We start from the raw sequence: 18095 nt of genomic DNA on the forward strand, positions 1-18095 counted from the left end.
GACATATGCACATACAATAGCCATAAGACTATATTTTATTCTCTTGTAAATAAGAGATTTAAAATTTTTGTAATTTTTTGTTTTCAACCTCATTTAAAAAATTGACCATTTTGAATACAGCTCTGTTAATAAAAATGTTGAATCTGATATGCTGTCTTGTAATTGCTTTCATGGCTTTTGTCTTATAAGTATGCTTAAAGAAACTTTAATCGTTCTTAAACTTCAGATTCATATTCTAAACACTTTAAATAATCTTTAATAAATTTTTAATTTTAGAATAGCTTTAGATCTACAGGAAAATTGTGAAGATGGTAGAGAATTCCAGTATACCCCACACCTAGTTTGCTCTATTATCAACATCTTCCATCAGTATGGTAAAATTGTCCACAATTAATGAACAAAGAGTGATACATGACTATTGACTAAAGTGTGTACTTTATTCAGATTTCCTTAGTTTTCACTTAAATTACTTTTCCTGATCCAGGATACCACATTACATTTAGAAATCATGTCTCCTTAGGCTCTTTTGGAAATAAGTTTTTAATGTCTCTAATTCTTGATATTCTTTGACATTTGTAACTCCTTTCAGTCTATCCTTTGTACAGAAAATTAACATATAATGTGATGACTCATAATAGCATTCATATACCCACTAATAAAACCACTTATTTTTTTGTAAAAGCAACATATAAGTTGAAAATACTCAAATATAAAAAAATAGAAACAAACGATACAATGTCATAGGTTAAAATGCTGAATGCTTGAGGGTATTTCAAAAGTTTGTGGAAAAATGGAATTAAAGGATAACATGAATCTTGTTTTTTTTTTTTTTAAGTAATTCATTTCTTTTTTTTTTTTTCTTTTGGTGGCTGGCCAATATAGGGATCTGAACCCTTGACATTGGTGTTATCAACATCACACGCTACTAAGTGAGCTAAGCAGCCAGCATGAATCTTTCCACGAACTTTCTGAAGATCCTTAGTAAGAAAATGAGTTATGAATACTAAATTAATATATACTGTGTGACATAATATAAAGACCAGAGTTAATATACATATTTATACTTTATTAAATAAGTTTAATTATGTTTCAGATAAAAATTCAATTAAAATTTCTACTCCCAATGTAATAATTGATTCAGGCAAGGGTCAGTACTAGATGTTAACATCAATGGACAAGAGGTTTTTGGGGAACAGAATATTCACATGGTCCCAAAGTATCACTCCAGAGATTACTTAGTAATCATAAAAGGAAAAATTTATCTTTTCCATAGAGAGAAACTGTCAGTCACCTCTTAACCAGGTGATTAAACTTAACATGGCTAGGAGTGAGAAATCTTGACATTACATGTCCACTGGAAGGACATATGAAATTTACATCACCTATGACATGTAACCTGAATCTAATCACATCTCTAGATTTAATGTCCAGTTTACAGAAAATGCAGGCAATAGAGAAAACAATCAAACAAATCCAGAATGTTCGACATTCTGCAAGACAGCTTTGTTTGGACTTCAAAAGTCAACACGATTAAAAAAAAAAAAAAAGTGAAAGTACTGTTTTAGATCAAGCATAACAACCAAATGCAATGAATGAACCTTGACTGAATCCTAGATTAAGGAGGAAAACAGCAAAAAGCTATAAAAATTTTTTTTGAGATAACTGAAGAAAATTAAATACAGAATATTAAATAAGACTTTTGTTAATTTTGTTTATGTAGGTTTTTTAAAAATTAAGAGATGCATGCTGAAGTACTTAGCAGTAAAGTATCATGTCTGCAACTTACCTTATTCTAAAATGTTGAGCAAAAATAAATACCATGTACAAGTATCTGTGTGTGTGTGAATGTGCATGGTGTGTAAATCGATAGAGAGAGACAGAGAGAGAGAAAGAAGGTAAAGTAAATTAAAAATTGGTCAATCTATGTAGTGTATGTTCATTGTACTATTCTTTTTTATGTTTAAAATATTTCAAAATAAAAGTTGGGAAAAAACTCAATTAGTAAATTCAAAACAAAGAAAAGAAAGAGCAAGCTATTGTTTATTGAATTACAACTATGTGGAGACACTTCGGATATAAAATCCACCTATCTCTAGTCCTCATAACAGCACTACACAGTGGTGTTATGGTTCAAATTTACCCCCGCAAAAGTACACGTATTAGAAACTTGATTTCCATTGTAACAGTGTCAAGAAGGTGGGAAACCCAATTATGGCATTTGAAAGGTGGGGCCTTTGAGAGGTGACTGGATCATGAGGACTGTGCCCTTATGAATGGATTAATCCATGTATGAAGTAATGGGTTATCACAGGGGTAGTTGTGATGGCTTTATAAGGAAAGCAAGTTAGAAGGCTGGCTCTCTTGCTCAGCCCATTCTTGCCATGTGACATCCTGGTCACCACAGGACCCTGTAGAGAGTTCCCACCCAGAAGAAAGCTCTCATCAGATATGTCCCCATTTCTTCAAAATGGTAAGAAATAAATTTCATTTCTTTGTAAATTACCCAGTTTCAGGTATTCTGTTATAAGCAACAAAAAATGGACTAATATGGGTGGTTATTGCTATCACTTTCCATATGAGGAAATTGCCCAAGTCATACAGCTGGCAAATGATATAGATGAGATTTGAATTCAAATCTTGGTAACGTCAAAGCCTATGATTGTTTCTCAAAACATGTTGGCTTCTCAAAGCATTTTGGACACTACTTTCTCATTGCAGAGTAAGAGTGACTTGAAACTTCATCTTATGTTCTCTTTGCATGTCCAAATAAATTTAAAATAAATTGTTTTATGGAAAGTGTTGAGATTTAGATCATTCATGCTCTCTTGTTCTCTCATGAAGAATGGGAAAATGTCAGTTTTATTGCTAAATTCTGACTTCATGAACATGACAGCAACATATATTTATGATAAAAATGGAAACAAATGTGCAAGTAATAGTTATTCCCTATAATATACACATGCATTTTAATCTCACAGCATGTCCCTTTATACCTACCCACACCGAAAAGTGGAGATTTCATCAACAGATGCCATAGTAGTCAAAGAATACATTGCGAAAAATTGTGGATTTGCCACCATGTAGAGTTGAAAATGATTTTGACCTCTTTGTCCTGATCCTCCTATGCAAAACAGGGGACCATGCCAGAGGACCAGAACACCATTTTCCCATTATGAGTTCCTGTAATTATTGATACTGATTTTGAACAAGAAACAAAACCAAACTTATGACTCTTTTGCAGTAAGATCATTCTATTTTTGTCAATAAAAGTAAGGCTCATCATCTTGGTATTCTTAACACAATAAAAGAAATTATAGCTCTCATTGATATTCTTTTGGCATTTCTCATTTTTATGGTACTTTCTTGTTCCCACTGCCTTATGTTGCCATTATGGCACCAAAGGGGATCAAATGAAAGCCCATTAGAAAATAATCAAGTCTGTATCTAAAGTATTTAGGGAATTGCCCATTCCTTCCTTTTGGCTTTTGTTTTTTTTTTTAACTGTCAGATTTGTCTTTGGTCATGCATCAGTCCACTGATACCTGTGCCTGTTTCCCTCTCAAGAATGGATGTGAAATAATACCACCACCATCTTCATAACTCTCAAGTTAGATATTTTGAGGCAGTATTTTATGGTGGAATAAGCATGCCATTCTAGAATAGATGACATCAATTCAAGTTCCTATTTGACCATTTGCAAACCTTAGGCAGGTAATTTATCTTTCTGAAGCTCAGAGTTCTTTTGTGAAAACTTGGGATCATACTTGGCCCATGCCATAAAGTATATGACACGTAGTGCTGTTTAACAAATAATAATGAATAAGGTTTAGATACTACAATCTACATGAGTTCTGAAAACTCTCAAATGCTATACAAATACTTATTTGAAAAATAACTGAAATTACACATGAAATTATCCTAAACTTGCAGGAAGAATACTATGCATAAATAATTGGGACCTGCCATGCAAAAGGTGAGAGCTAGCCAAATTGGACTAAGAGGTTGCCTTCCCATTCAAACCCATGTTTTTAAAATGATATCAAGGTGGCTGTCATTAAACTGAGAGCAAAGGAAGTGGGCAGAGCACAGAGACTAGACACTAAAAGACCAGAATCTTCAGTCCAAAAACCTTTGTCTAATAAGGTTTTTGGTTGGAGCTATAATTGGAACTGACTGGAAGCAAATAGACTGTAAGCCTACTGAATTTTTTCAAGTAGCAGTATAGGAAAAAATTACTAGTGTACCTTATAAAATTCTGTTCAACCCTGTAAAATAACAACTGAGTTTCCAAACATGCACTAGCAAGAAGCAGGCTCTGAGAGATATGGAGCCTCCTAGTCAATGCAAACTTTCATGGCCATGGAAAATAAAGGACGAAGAAACACCTCCCAAAAAACAGAACAAGGGTTGGCAGATGAGTAAACTAAGAAACGTACTCTACTGTCAATCTTTACCATCCCAGTCAAGTGAGATTTGATAATTCCTATGAATGATTGATTTGTGTTTCCTAATCTCTCCTGTCTAAATGGGAATTTTTATTTTGGTTATCCTATTGCTACCATGCTATTTAAATTGGATGTACTGGTGGCAGATAACTTGTCTTTAGGCTTACAAGTAGCCATAACATGAAAAGCCACATCTGGATATGAGAGAGAGGACTACCTATCACTCAAAAATCCTGGATTTCAACCTGCATGCAGTAAATAAAGATTTTAAGGGTTTTTTTTGGGGGGGGGGTAGGGATTGTCTATGTCCTATATGCAAAAATAAGAACATGCATGGACATTTGGGTGGCCAAAGCTGCAGAAAAAGTTAAAATTGAGAAAGCTGTATTCTTTACCTTAGATTTCTTCCATAGATTTTCTTTGTTTTTTCCTTTTCTAGCTGCTTATGCTCATTGAGCAAAAAGGAAAGTAACCAAATAGTAAACTATTATTAAAATTTTAAAAATAGCTAATCAAGCTGAGTTTAATAGTTTTTTTTTGCCACTAATAATTATTTTATATTACAAAATGGATATTTGTTAACATTTTTGGTTCACCACATTTGAATCCTCTTCTTATGCACTAATAATATCCCATCTTTCAACTGTAGAAGTTAAAATTGTGAAGTTAAATTTGCTACTTTTCTAGGCTTCTTTGAGTACACGGCTGAGGCACTGTGTACTCAAACTTTGAATCTGAAGGTACTGAAACAAAGAAGCAAAAACACCACAGGCTTCCATTCTAATGACAGTGGTGACCAGAATATATACTTTCTAGGAGTGGTCCTGTAGCAGTATGCTGTGGGTCACCATTAAAGCTGATAACAGCGTAAGCTGAGATGTCTGTACCAAGCAGCAGTGGTAGCTCAGCAGAACTAGCTCTGCAGTATGGTTTGGGCCATCATTCCTAACCTCTAGCCTAGGTTCTGCAGCCATCCTAGAGATTCTATGACCTATCCAATATTCCTTAGCAAATATGTTTTCTACCAAAATTGTCATAAAAGATTTCTGTTCATTGCAACTAGGCACCCTAAATGAAACATATTACATACATGTTTCATTTATAATTTATAATAGAAAAATATGTTCCTAGTTTATATGGAAGTTAAGTATACCCAAGTTCTAGGTGTAGCACAAAGAATGCATGATATTCAAGCACTCTTGTACTTGCAAAAATGGAAACAGTTGTTTAATCAGTGTGGTCCCTTTCAGCTGTAACAGCTTCTTTCCACTGCATGCTATGAACATAGAAAACAACCAGATACTTGTTCATTTATTCATTTGCTATGCTATATGTTCAATTTGTCACCCAAACGTTCATGTATTGGAAATGACCCTCATTGTAACAGTGTTAAGATGGTGAGAAATCCAATTATAGTATTTGAAAGGCAGGGTTTCTAAGGTAATTAGATTGTGCAGACTATGCCTTTGTGAATGAATTGATCCATTCATGGAGTAATGGGCATGATTCTGATGGCTTTATAAGGAGAGCAATTGAGAAAGTTAGTTCACTCTTACTCTGCCCGTTCTTGCCATGTGACATCCTGGTCACCATTGGACCAGGTAGAGAGTTCCCACCTGGGAAAAGGACCTCACCAGATGTGTTCCCTGGACTTTGGATTCCCAGCTTCCAAAACTGTAAAAAACAAATTCTACTCCTTTATAAATTACCCAGTTTCAGATATTCTGTTGTAAGCAACAGAAATGTTGCTTATGTAATACACACTACATATTTTTTAAGTACTTACTAGATGTAAGGTACTGTGGGAGATAATAAATATGTGTAACACATGATTATATAATTCCCAATTATATGATTTTTTGATTTACTAGTCAAGGTAAGATATACACAAATAATGACAATCCCAGGCAATATGTACTAAGTGCTATATGAGTGGTACTAAGTACCTAGAACTGTGCTGCCTAATGGAACTTTTTGAGAATGATAGAAATGTTCTATAATTCTGCACTGTTCAATAAGGTAATCACTAGACACACAGCTACTAAGCACTTGAAATGTGTCTAGTGTGACTGAGAAACCAAATGTTTAATTTATTAAATAGCCACATGTGGCTAATGCTTAATGTACTGAATAGCACAGATCTAGAGATTCAGAAAAAGGCAAAAATATTTTGAAATAGGATCACATAAGGGAATAGTGAACATAATACTAGTTTACAACATTCCTCCAAGATAGGCATTATCATGTACATTTCACACAAAAATGAGGGAAACTAAAGCTGAAAGAAATTAAATATCTTGCTTATTTCACACCACTAGGAACAGGTGGAGCCAATATGTCAAATCCAGGTCTAACTCCAAGCCCATACAGTTTTCCTTCTGCCAGCAGAAGCTCTTATATCTTCTGAAGACTTCATAGAGTAGATGGGATTTGAGCTATCTTTGAAGGGCGATTACACAGGATGTAGATAGAGTGGCAGAGGAAGAGTAGAAAGAAATGCATGAACAAAAATTTGTAGGCAAAGAGCAAGAAGGCTTAGTTTTATAGAATTAATAGGCCTTGGAAGGTGAGGAAGCTAAACTGTAAAAAACAAACTTAAACACTTTGAATGTCAGGCTACACAGGCTTTACTTAGCAGGAGATAGGAATCTACTGAACTTTTTGACGGAAGAGTAGTGTCAATATCAAAGTGATGCCTAAGAGAATTGACATAGTGGTAGTGAAGTTAGATTAGAGAGGAGAGATGCAGAAGGTAGAGAGAGCAGGCTATCAGATGATTTCAAGGGTGAGTTAGTGTGGTCCTAAACTATCAAGTTGACAATGAGAATAAGATGGAAGAAAAGAAAACTGAGAAAAGTTGGGAAGAAAGCATTTATTTAGCAGAAGTTACAAACTGGTGGTCTTTGGGCCACATTTGGTCAATAAGTTGACCCAAATAATGTTTAACATTTTTTATTTAGGTGCCAACATTTTAAAATTCAAAGGTCTTAAGTAAACCACTAGATTTATAGCTTCTCTTGGGGGAAAAAAGAAGAGCAAATTTGCCAATCTTGGGCTGATATTCAATTTGGCATCAATTAGCTAGAACCGACTGTTCACAATTCCTCTTTGGATGAGTAAACTTTCTCCAGCTTTTCAGAGTCTTTGTCTTTCCCTTTTGTCTTACACCTGTCCTGCTTCACTAATACATGTTACTTTCCTGGCCCCTGATTTACAGGCATAATAAGGAACAACTAATCACTACCTGATCACTTTATTTGAAATAGCTAAAATAAATTTTGCTTTCATTTTAGTCTCATTAGACAAAACCTAAATTTTTAAAAAAGGATACTTCAGCTACCTTGTTCATGATGATCCAGACAAAAGCATACGTCTTTGGAATGTCTGTGATCCCCTGCTAACCACCTCCTGTTCCAGCTGCCCACAGAAGTATGTTATTGGCGACTAAATTTATACATATGGCCCTGCCCTCTGGCTGTATTATATTGGACCAAGCTGAGTAAATGAAATCTCTTTTTCTGAGAATTTGGGATTGAGACTAAGAAAGACAGAGATTGCAGTGTGGGAGGAACTGTAACAAGTAATCTTGGAGGCCACTGGCTGCCATTTCAACTGGCCACATGGTCTGGGTAGTACAGTAGCAGGAGAGCTGCTGCTAAGATAGAACAAAGCAGCCATGAAGAGATAGAAGGAATGGCACAAAACGGAAAAAGAGTGTTCATGGCTTCCCAGCAGCTTCCTGGCTCCTAGTTCAGGCTCATGTGAGGTCTGGTGAGATTTCTGCTCAGGGGTTTGGTAAAGCATCTTTGCATAAAGCATTAATTGACATTAAAATAAATACCCTGTTTTCATTTTCAGGTGAAAAAAAGAAGTGATACTTCAAAACTAGAATTGAAACTATTGTTTTCATGTTAGCTTTTTCTTCAATTGCTCAAATATTACATATACATAGCACTAGGTAAATATCCCTCATCCTCAATCAAAAACCATTATAACATAAGATAGAACAAATATATAGTATGATCTTGTCTGATTCATAATAAGGGCATATTTAATAGCAGCAGAGAACATTTTCATTAAAACATAGCCCTTGGTAGGAACGGGATGCTGCCATTACAACTTTCTAGTGGGTTTCTTTCATAAGTCATTATATACAAGATGTCTCCACAGGCAAACTCCTTTCTATTACTGGTTTTGAATTTATTGAACCTAGTAAAGGATAAAAGCAAATTGGAGTTTGACCTTTATATTTACGTTTTAAATTAAGGATGCTGTTTGAAAGCATACCGATAAAAGATTCTGAATCTGAAAAAGGTAATATTTGATAAACACTCTGAGTTGAACTGCTCTTTATTTTTTTAATTCCAAAATCTTTTGCTTCACTTTATCTGCCTAGAATGTAAATCTCATATAAAAATATTGTGCTATTGTTGAATTGGTATGGACTCATTTATGGAATGATTAATTAAACATAGTCAACCACAATCTAGGAAAAATAATATCCCCTATGAAAAAAATCCACAATAGCTCATAACTGTTTATCCATGTCCCACTCCCAAGATTGGCTTTATGAAGATATGCAAAAAATATGGTCACTACATTTAAAAAAGTCTAAATCACGTATTATATTTTAAAAACCATATAAATAAAATGGATGGCAGTCAGTTATATTGATATTTAGCTTCAAAAGAATGGTAGAACTATGTACTATTATTATTAATAGACACTGACTGAATACATACTGTGCTAGGTATGATGTCTATACTTAGGAAGATTGCATTTAAATGTATGAACAATTTTTTAATCTAATGGAGCAAGGGAAAAGTTCTAAGCTATTATAATCAAATTGTACTGATTATTAAGAATTAAGTGTATTATTAACTATACACAAAGATTAAAATAACTTAATGTCTTTTTATAATCTTCTTACTGGATGAATGACCTCTTAAGAGTGGGGGAGTGTTAGATAGGTCTTTTTATTCCATCTGTTTAGTTCACTTTTATATTAATTTCTCATAGCTTCACTATCACATGCAAAGAATCTTTCTTCAGTTTTCTGGTGATTTTTAAACTATTTCTCTTTCTTAGCTGGTTTTCCTATAATTTAATTTTTAAGCTAGTGACATGTAAAGAAAATTAGATGAGTGAATTTATTCAGTTAAATGGTATTAAGTTGATAGGATCTCTTCTGTATGATTGCCTAACCATATTTTAACCAAAAGTGGCAGGTCATAAAATCAGGCAGGCCAAATTCATCATATATTATTTTCATAACTAAACAAGAATCAATCACTAGTCCAGAACCACAGGTAACACTGACAGCCTCTGAGAAACCAGACCCCGCAAGTATTAGGAAATGTGCCATTTTCCTATACTATAGCCATAACCATTTACCCTCAGATCTATGGATGTGAAGTTGTGGAGTTCCTTTTCCTATTAAGAACAGCAACACTTCCTTGATATAGTTCCTTCTTCCTTAGAATTGACTGAAATGTTTAAAAGTTCTACAAACAGTAATATTCTACATTAGGGAGGTACACTCAACATTGGGGACAAGTAGTTTACATAGTGAAAATAATACTTATCAAATAGGTAAGTAAATGTAATTTATAAACTGTTAAATAACATGTAAGGTATGATTATTATTACTTTTACTTAAAAAGAAAATCCATAGAGATTAGGAGAACGTCTATCTGGAATATACCTAGGGACAAGGATGCAAAATAAAACAAAACAAATAATAAACTGCAAGTATACAAAAAAGATGCCACAAAGACCAGTCAACATCCTGCTTATAGGAATGCCCCTTTCATCTTCACTGAAATCAGCCCCACTGAGATTTATGATTTATGGGGAGGGAAGTTGCTTAACTTCTCTGAGTCTCAATTTTCACATGTGTAAAATGAGGAAAATAATAACCTCTTTAAAGAATTATTATGAAATTAAAGGAACGTGGCACATATTAGGTACATAATAAATGGTAACTATTATTACTTGGTTTTCAAGATCATAGCATAGTACAAAGAAATGCAATATAATAACGAAGAAACAATAAAGAGAGTAATTAGGATTATACAACCAGGCACATCACCAATGCCACCAGCAACTAGGTAAGGAGCATGCCAAAAACATCACCTCCATGTGGGCAGTCCACCACAGCCACCACAATAACCACGGCTACAGCGAAAGTGGCTAGAGGCCAAAACCACTGTGCAGATGGTCTGCCAGCCACTGGAGTGCATTGACACAAGGAGAGTCACCAGCAGAGACCAAAGAAAAGAAGAGGATGTCTCTCTCCACAAAGCCCATTCCGGAGTGAGAGAAGAAGCATCTGCTCTACAATAATATTGGGGGACCTGAACACACCTCTCAGCATTGGACAGATCATCTAAGCAACAATCAACAGAGTAACCACTACTCTTTCAGAAGGAGAGAAGAAATCTACGGTTATCAGAGATGGGAGGAGGGAGGGAGGGGGGATAGGGAGAGATTGGACAAGGGGCAAAAGAATAAGTATGATTTGTAACTATATATGTGAGTAATATTGATTTGATCAACATGTGTCAATGTTGAACCCCCAAAATACATATAGTCAATTATGATTCAATAAAAATAAAAAATAATAATAATAAAAAAAAAGCTCCAGAGCCAGATCATGGGTTTAGATTTTAGTTCTACCACCAGACTGTTTTCAAAGGCATGTGAGAGGCCACTGATACCCACTAGTGAGAAACTGACAGCTATTATTGATACCCGACTCAATGTTTAACCCTACTTTTCGCAGGGCACACTTCTCTAACTCCTAAATTACGATTTTTCATAATCTCTCATTGCACTCTGTTCTTTACCTTCCCAACACCTGTCACAGTTATAATGACATAGTTATTTCTATTAATGTCTATCTTCTTTAGACTGTAAGCTTTAACATGGTAGGAAGCATATCCACCTAATTCAGAGACTCCCATAGCTACTAACATATCAAAGATCCTCAATAAATATTTTTGAATGGATGAATGAAAGAATATGATCTCTCTGTAGACTTCTCAGCACTTTTTATGTAAAATGGTAATATTACCCTGAATATACTGTGTTAAGAATGAAATAAGGATATGGAACTGGAAGACAAGGTACATTTGATATTACTTAACTATGGCACTATTTCTGAAAAGACAAAAAAAAAAAATAAGAGACTAGCTTTATGATCAGACTGGCTTATTGAACTGATAGGTTAATTTAGTCAAATCACACACTGGTTAGTAGAACACTGCTCTCTTTAGAAAAGTTATTCTCAACCAGTGTGCAAATCATGTCGGGAAGGATTTATGTTCTTTATAAATTAGAATGGGTTTCACAGTACAACTATAACAATGTATTCTGGAGTTTGTTATCCACATGAACTTCTTGTGTCCTGTGTGTGTGTCTCAACAGAAGAAAAAATTGTAAAGAAGCACTGCTTCAGGCCAGTGATTTCTAACTTTTGTAACTCTGCAGGGTATGTTGAAATATCTTTAAAAATCTCAGGACTTTCAAGGGTGGTAGGACTATTGCCAAATCAAAGAAGAAAGTTAAGATTTCTTCTTGTGGCTGTAAAATGACTGTAAGCCAGAGAAATGACTGTAAACTCCCATATACAGAAAATGTCTCCTCTCTACTTACTAGTAAAGAACTATATGGTTCACTTTTAAAACGCTGCCTTCCTTATTGAACATTTTGTCCTGGAAACTCAAGAATATATTATGAGCCAGAAATCTGTTCCAATTTCCCAAGTGTGGATGTAGGGATTTCCTTTGGGATTAGTCCATGAGCCAAGGGTAAGCGAATGTACTTTAATTTTGCAAAATGTTCACATTTATATACATTTTTCTTGCTATCTCAGACTTTTAGGATGGTATTTTGAAAACCCAACAATTCCAGTTATAACTTTAAAAAGAATGATAGCTTATCTGAAGCAAACTCAAGACTAAAGACTTGATGTAAAAATTAAAAGTTGAAAAGTGAGTCCATAATAATGTATGTTTTATTTAAATATGTATTTTCAGGCACACATGGGTTTGAGTTTTAGCTTCACTACTTTCTAGGTATGTGACTGTGGCCAAGTGTACGCACCATAATCTATACTATAATCTAGTATAGTTTAGGAGCTGAGGTTTATAGGTTGTGTTGCTGATTGCCTGGGTTCAAATACTAACTCTATATCACTCACTGGGTAACCCAGGGCAAGTTTCTGAACCTCTCTCTGCCACTGTTTTTTCATTTGTGAAATAAGGATAGTAAAAGTACTGCCTCACGAAGTTGTTGTGGGCTTAAAAGAGTGAATACATGTCAAGTTCTTAGAACAGTGATTGGCTTATAACAAGTAGTAAAAGTTTTAGCTGCAATTGTGGCATTCACTTACCTAATTTGATTTTTTAAATTCTAGTTTACATTTCCTAGGATTTTAAATATTTAATTACAGAAAAGAAGCGAAATGTAAATGTGCAAACAAGAACAATGGACTAGTATGAAAATAAAAAGTCATGTTTATGTAGGAAAGTATCCTACTGTTAAACCTGTATTCATTTATATCAAACTGATATTGCAACAATAAGCTAGAAGAAACTTGTGTAGCTCTAACTAATGAATCAGCTTGAAGACCAGTTTCCAGACATACTAATCCTCCATCTTCCACCTTCACCTCTCCACCACGAGGGAAAATAGGGGAAAAAATTATTTCTACCTGTTCTTAGAGCAGGTAATGTTTCTTCTAATCAGTGCTCACTACAGATTTCCTAATAAGAGGTCTTAGATTATCACAGAATAAAAGCAAAACAAATCCTATAATATAAAATAATAGAGTTGACATTGTAACTAACCTACTTTGGATATCCTTCTAAAGATAAATAGTTTGTAACTAGCACGTAAATAAATTAATAATCAGTATTTCAAATGTTTGGATGCTATTATTTTGATTTACAAATTATATTTTCAGTGGTAGTTGTTAAATCTTATGGGAAAGTTCTTCATGAAGAAAACACATGTTCTGTCTGTTATTCAAAACTTTATGAAGGACTCCAAACCATTTGGTGAAAAGTTTAAAACAGTGAGTCCCCCTCCCCGTTTTCTTCATTAGCTTAATTATAGTGGCATCGGTCACACACCGGACATAGACGACCAACAGATTCATGGTATGATGCCTTGTGAACAAAGTTCCAAGTATCCACAGCACCAAGTCGCCTTTGGTACTATCAACCCTCGACGTGTCCACTGTATAACGCCTTCCCCTCATGGGATCTGGGGATTTCACAGGCTGACATTCCTGTTTCAAAGTTTTGCTGCTGCAAAGTATTTCCTCAAGGCCAAGTGCTAACACCAAGACGGGGAGAGTAAACAAAAACAAAAAGCGGGGTGCACCCAAGTAGCGCCGCCTGGCCCCCCACCAGCCTACATCTCATTCAACTTCCACGCACTGGATGATTTAACTTCACCAGGGGAGCCATTTCCCAGGTTAGCGCCCGTGGAGCTCTCCCAATAACCTGTGAACACAACCCCTGTGCTCAGAGGGCGCACTCTAGGACCCTCTCGCCCCCGCGGTCACGGGGACAGCGAGGGGGTCGCGACCCTGCTACTCGGAGTTCTCTCCCCTGCCACCCCTCCCGCCACCGCCTTTCCGAGATCGAAGCAGACAGAGACACCAGCTACGGGGAATGGGTGTCTCACCTCCTTCATCCTCCTCCAGGGAGTTCATGCAGGGAAAGTAGCCGGCCAGTGCCTCGAAGGAGGCGGAGAGGCTGCCCCGGCTCTGGGAGCGCTGCATGGAGCGCCCCGCAGCGCCGGCGCCCCCCAAGCCCTGCCGGCCCATCTTGGACGAGGACCCGCTTTTCCCGCGGTACAAGATACGAGGCGTCTTGGCGGCTGGGGCGCGGCGACCGCAGCGGTTCCGGGGGCCGGGTTGGTGTCGCGGGACGCTGGGGTTCTGGACCCCGCCTCCCTGACCCGGCCCGGAGGAGACGTGGCTTCCCGGGCTGCCGGGACCTCCACTTTGTTGGGGAGGGGATCGAGGCGGCGGTGGGCGGAGAAGCGGCTGCTCGTCGTGGAAGTCCGAGGTCTAGCCCAGGAGGGAGCTGAGGATCCTGGAGGCTGGAGCTGCTGGAGTCCCGCCGCCCTCCCTTCGTAGGGAGATGCTGCTGATGCTGTGGTCCCCGCCAATCAGCGGCGGAGGGGGACGTGGCGGCGGCGGCGGCGGCACTTCGAAGGGGCTGGCAGCTCCGGGGCGCGCAGCTCGGGTTCTGGCCAGCTGACCTCGCGTAGCTCCTGCGATTTCCTCTCCCCCGCGCGTGGTTAAGGACGGAGAATGGTGACTAATTAGATGCAATGATGTCAGGCACCTCGGATGGGTAAAATGTCAGGTAAATTTTTGGTAGTCACTTTCCCTTTCCTCAGGTTCACTTAGTTCATTAACGCGTCTCAAGCATAGACAATAAATATTCAAATTTTGTTCAAGTCATAACACAAAGGCTCCCAATTTTTACCTACAATAAGCGCTTTCTCTTTTACTTTCTTTCTTTATTAAAGAGATAAAAAATAGTCAACTCTGACCTCACAGATATGTATCATCAATTATGTTTCCATTAAAAAAAAAGAGATAAAAAGTCAACACAGCAGAAAAAAGGTAAAAAAAAAAAAAAAAAAAAAAAAATGAAGAACCAAAAAAGCACCAACACCGAAAAGGCACAGTGATGTCTATCAATTATGGTTTAATTTCAGGAATTTTCAATTTTTCTTTCTCTAAATTAAATAAGCAGCTGCCCATTGTTGCTAAGAACAACAAACTTAGACTGTAAGGCTTAACATGTAAATAAAACATAACATCCTCTTAACATACATTTGAAAGCAACACAAACGTACTAGAAACAAAACAGTTTACAAGCAAAATAACATGATGCATTCTGCAAACTGCAAAACTCTATCCCAGAACATAAAGCAATTTTGATTCCATTTTACTAGGAGGCAGAACACTGCCCCACTTTTTTGTAACCTTAGACAAGTCACTCAACCTCTCAGTTTTCCTATCTAGGAAGTTGGGAAGGGAGGGTACAATGACTCCCATCCTAACCTTGTCACAGATGATCATTGGGATGCGTGATAGGGGATTCAACGGTGTTTTGTAAAATGTAAATATTATACACTCTAAAATGATTTTTTCATTTAAAAAACATTTCCTAAGTAGTACATATGTACAAGTTCACTCTTGATATTGATGTACTGGGAGATTGAAATGCTCGTTCAATTAACTGAGCTTCTAGCACATGCCAGCTACCTTTGTAGACACGATATAACAGTGATTGAAGCAGCTAAAAATCCCTGCGGTCATGGAATTTACATTCTAGCGGGGGCAGAGAGACACAATAAATCAGTAAATTACATAGTGTTAAAAGGGGGATAAATGCAAATAAAAATATAAAGTTGGGGGCATGGGACACTCTACAATTTTAAAAAGGGTTGTCAGAGTGAGTACCACTGACAATGTGACATTTGAACAGAGTTTGAATAAGCTGAGGAAGTTAGCTATTCAGATATTTGAGGAAGAGAGTAAAGTTTGAGGCAGAGAGAACCTCTAGTGTAAAGGCCTGGAGTGTGATGTTATGGTGTGACCATGGAGCAGCAAAGAGGCCAGGGGGGCTGGAGTGATGGGAAGGAAAGGAAGTCAGAGAGATAAGGGACAGAGAAGGGGATAAATCACGCAGGGCCTTTTAGCTATGTTACCAACTTACAATAAAAGGTATGAAAAACGCATGCAAGTAATAATACTCTCAAATCTCTCTAAAAAGTAGGAAATTTTCAGCACAAATAAGAGTACCATTATAACAAAAAGTAACAATTTTTGGTTGCTTAGACTTAAGATCATCTGGGTTTCTTGCTTCTGTTTTTCTTATAGACTTTTGCCCTTTCTCTTTATGATCCTACAACTCTAGGTCCAATTTCCTTTTCATTATTCACTTTCTTAAAATATCAGCATTTCAAAAGAACATTGATAAAGCCAGAGAACTCTATGAGTGCTTTTTCATACTATATCACTTTTATTCAGGTAATAGAAATTCTTTGATTAAATGAGATTTTCATTATGAGAATAAAGAGAATCACAGAATTTTGGAAACTAAAAGGACTTTGTTGAAAGTCATTTCTTTTTTAAACCACAGGTCACAAATTTTTAGTGGGTCTTGAAAATAACTTATTAGGTTTTGATCTGCATTTTTAAGAATAAAATGAGATAAAATATCAGAGTTCAGCCCATGTAGTTAGTGCATCGATTGCAGCATTGTTTCATGAATATGGATGTGTGTCTCTGTGTGTACTGAGTTATGAAGTAAAATGTATTTCTCACTTCTGAAAAAGTTTGAAAAATATGAATCTAATGTAATAAAATACTTATATTGTATAAGAGGAAATTTAGATTGAAGAGTAAGACATTTTCTTTCCAAGACTAACTCTTTGCTTTTGGTCAGAAGGAATAACACCAGTGGCTTAAAAATCTTTATTAATATTTATCTTATTTTTTTAATAAGGATATTTGCCAGATGAGGCAAGGGATAATAAAAGGAAACAGATGCTACCATACAAATCCAATTATACTTGGAGAAAGTTTATCAGTCAACTCTTTTATGCATAAGTTACTTGGTTAGAAAAATTTGGGTACTTTTGATAGGGCAATCCTAAACTTCAAATTAGGAGGAAAGTATCAAGGAAAAGGGATTGAGCAAGGAAGTCCTAGAAAAATAAGTTGGCTAGGATTGGGAAGAAACTTTAATTTTGGCACCCAGGAGCAACATCATAAGGATGGTTGAAAGTCACTTTGGAACGGGTTATCTTGGGTCTCCACTAGTGATCGCATGGGGAAAAAGCTTCTGAGAACTGAATCGGTGGATATGCCTAAGTTGCCTGCGCCCTGCTTTCTCTGCATTAATGACATGACTTCATGCACCAAGAAGAGGTTAGTCTGAAATAGTATAGATGTAAGTGTCTATTTCTACATGAACATCACTTCTCTCTTGCAGTTTCAGAACAAGGTTATCCTGAGAAGCTTTTTGATATTTTTTCCTAGGATATTAGAGACATAGATGAATGATAGAAGAATGGTACAAGAATGAATAAGGAGAAATATAGAGAAAGAAGAAAGAAAATCACCTTATTTCAGGAAAGAAAACTTTAGAGAAAGAGTGTTGGCACACAGGTACCACACTGACAGACCACAATAATGGCTAGAGATGTCTAAGCTTGAATGATAACTTGTGAAATATATTGAACCTATTGAGAAAATTTAGAATTCTTTAAATTTTGTCCTGTGCTCAATTATTTTCCTATGTACAATAAATATTATCTAAATAATATTTCTAGTTTATATATATCCTAAACAGATATAATTCACATATTTATTCAAAGATAATTAGAGGAGTCACAAATATACACAATAAATTGCTTTCTAAAAGCAATATATAGCTTTGAAAATAGATTACACATTAAATATGAAAATCATCAACAACTTGTACAAGTTATAGTATTCTATTTGATGAATATATACTAGCATATTTTATAGCTATATTGTACTTTAGACTTTATAAAACAATATTAAACTAATTATGCCACCTAATTCTTACATCAGTCCTGAGAGAATGT

At 36.1% G+C, this 18095-nt stretch overlaps 1 protein-coding gene across 40 annotated transcripts in view; it reads right to left on the reverse strand.

Moving 5' to 3' along the window:
- RIMS2 (regulating synaptic membrane exocytosis 2) overlaps nucleotides 1–18095 on the reverse strand; it is a 637189-nt gene that overhangs the window by 16986 nt on the left and 602108 nt on the right. For 2 of the 40 annotated variants that reach the window (XM_063079180.1, XM_063079179.1), the window contains exon 1: nucleotides 14142–14238. The exons of 37 other annotated variants lie outside the window; for them this stretch is intronic. In XM_063079180.1, the coding sequence (XP_062935250.1) occupies nucleotides 14142–14238 (97 nt within the window). Of the gene's footprint in view, nucleotides 1–14141; nucleotides 14284–18095 lie in introns of those variants that run through there. One more of the 40 variants, XM_063079178.1, reaches the window with a different exon arrangement.

The sequence above is a fragment of the Cynocephalus volans genome, chromosome 15, assembly GCF_027409185.1.
Source record: "Cynocephalus volans isolate mCynVol1 chromosome 15, mCynVol1.pri, whole genome shotgun sequence".
NCBI classification, from domain to species: domain Eukaryota; kingdom Metazoa; phylum Chordata; class Mammalia; order Dermoptera; family Cynocephalidae; genus Cynocephalus; species Cynocephalus volans.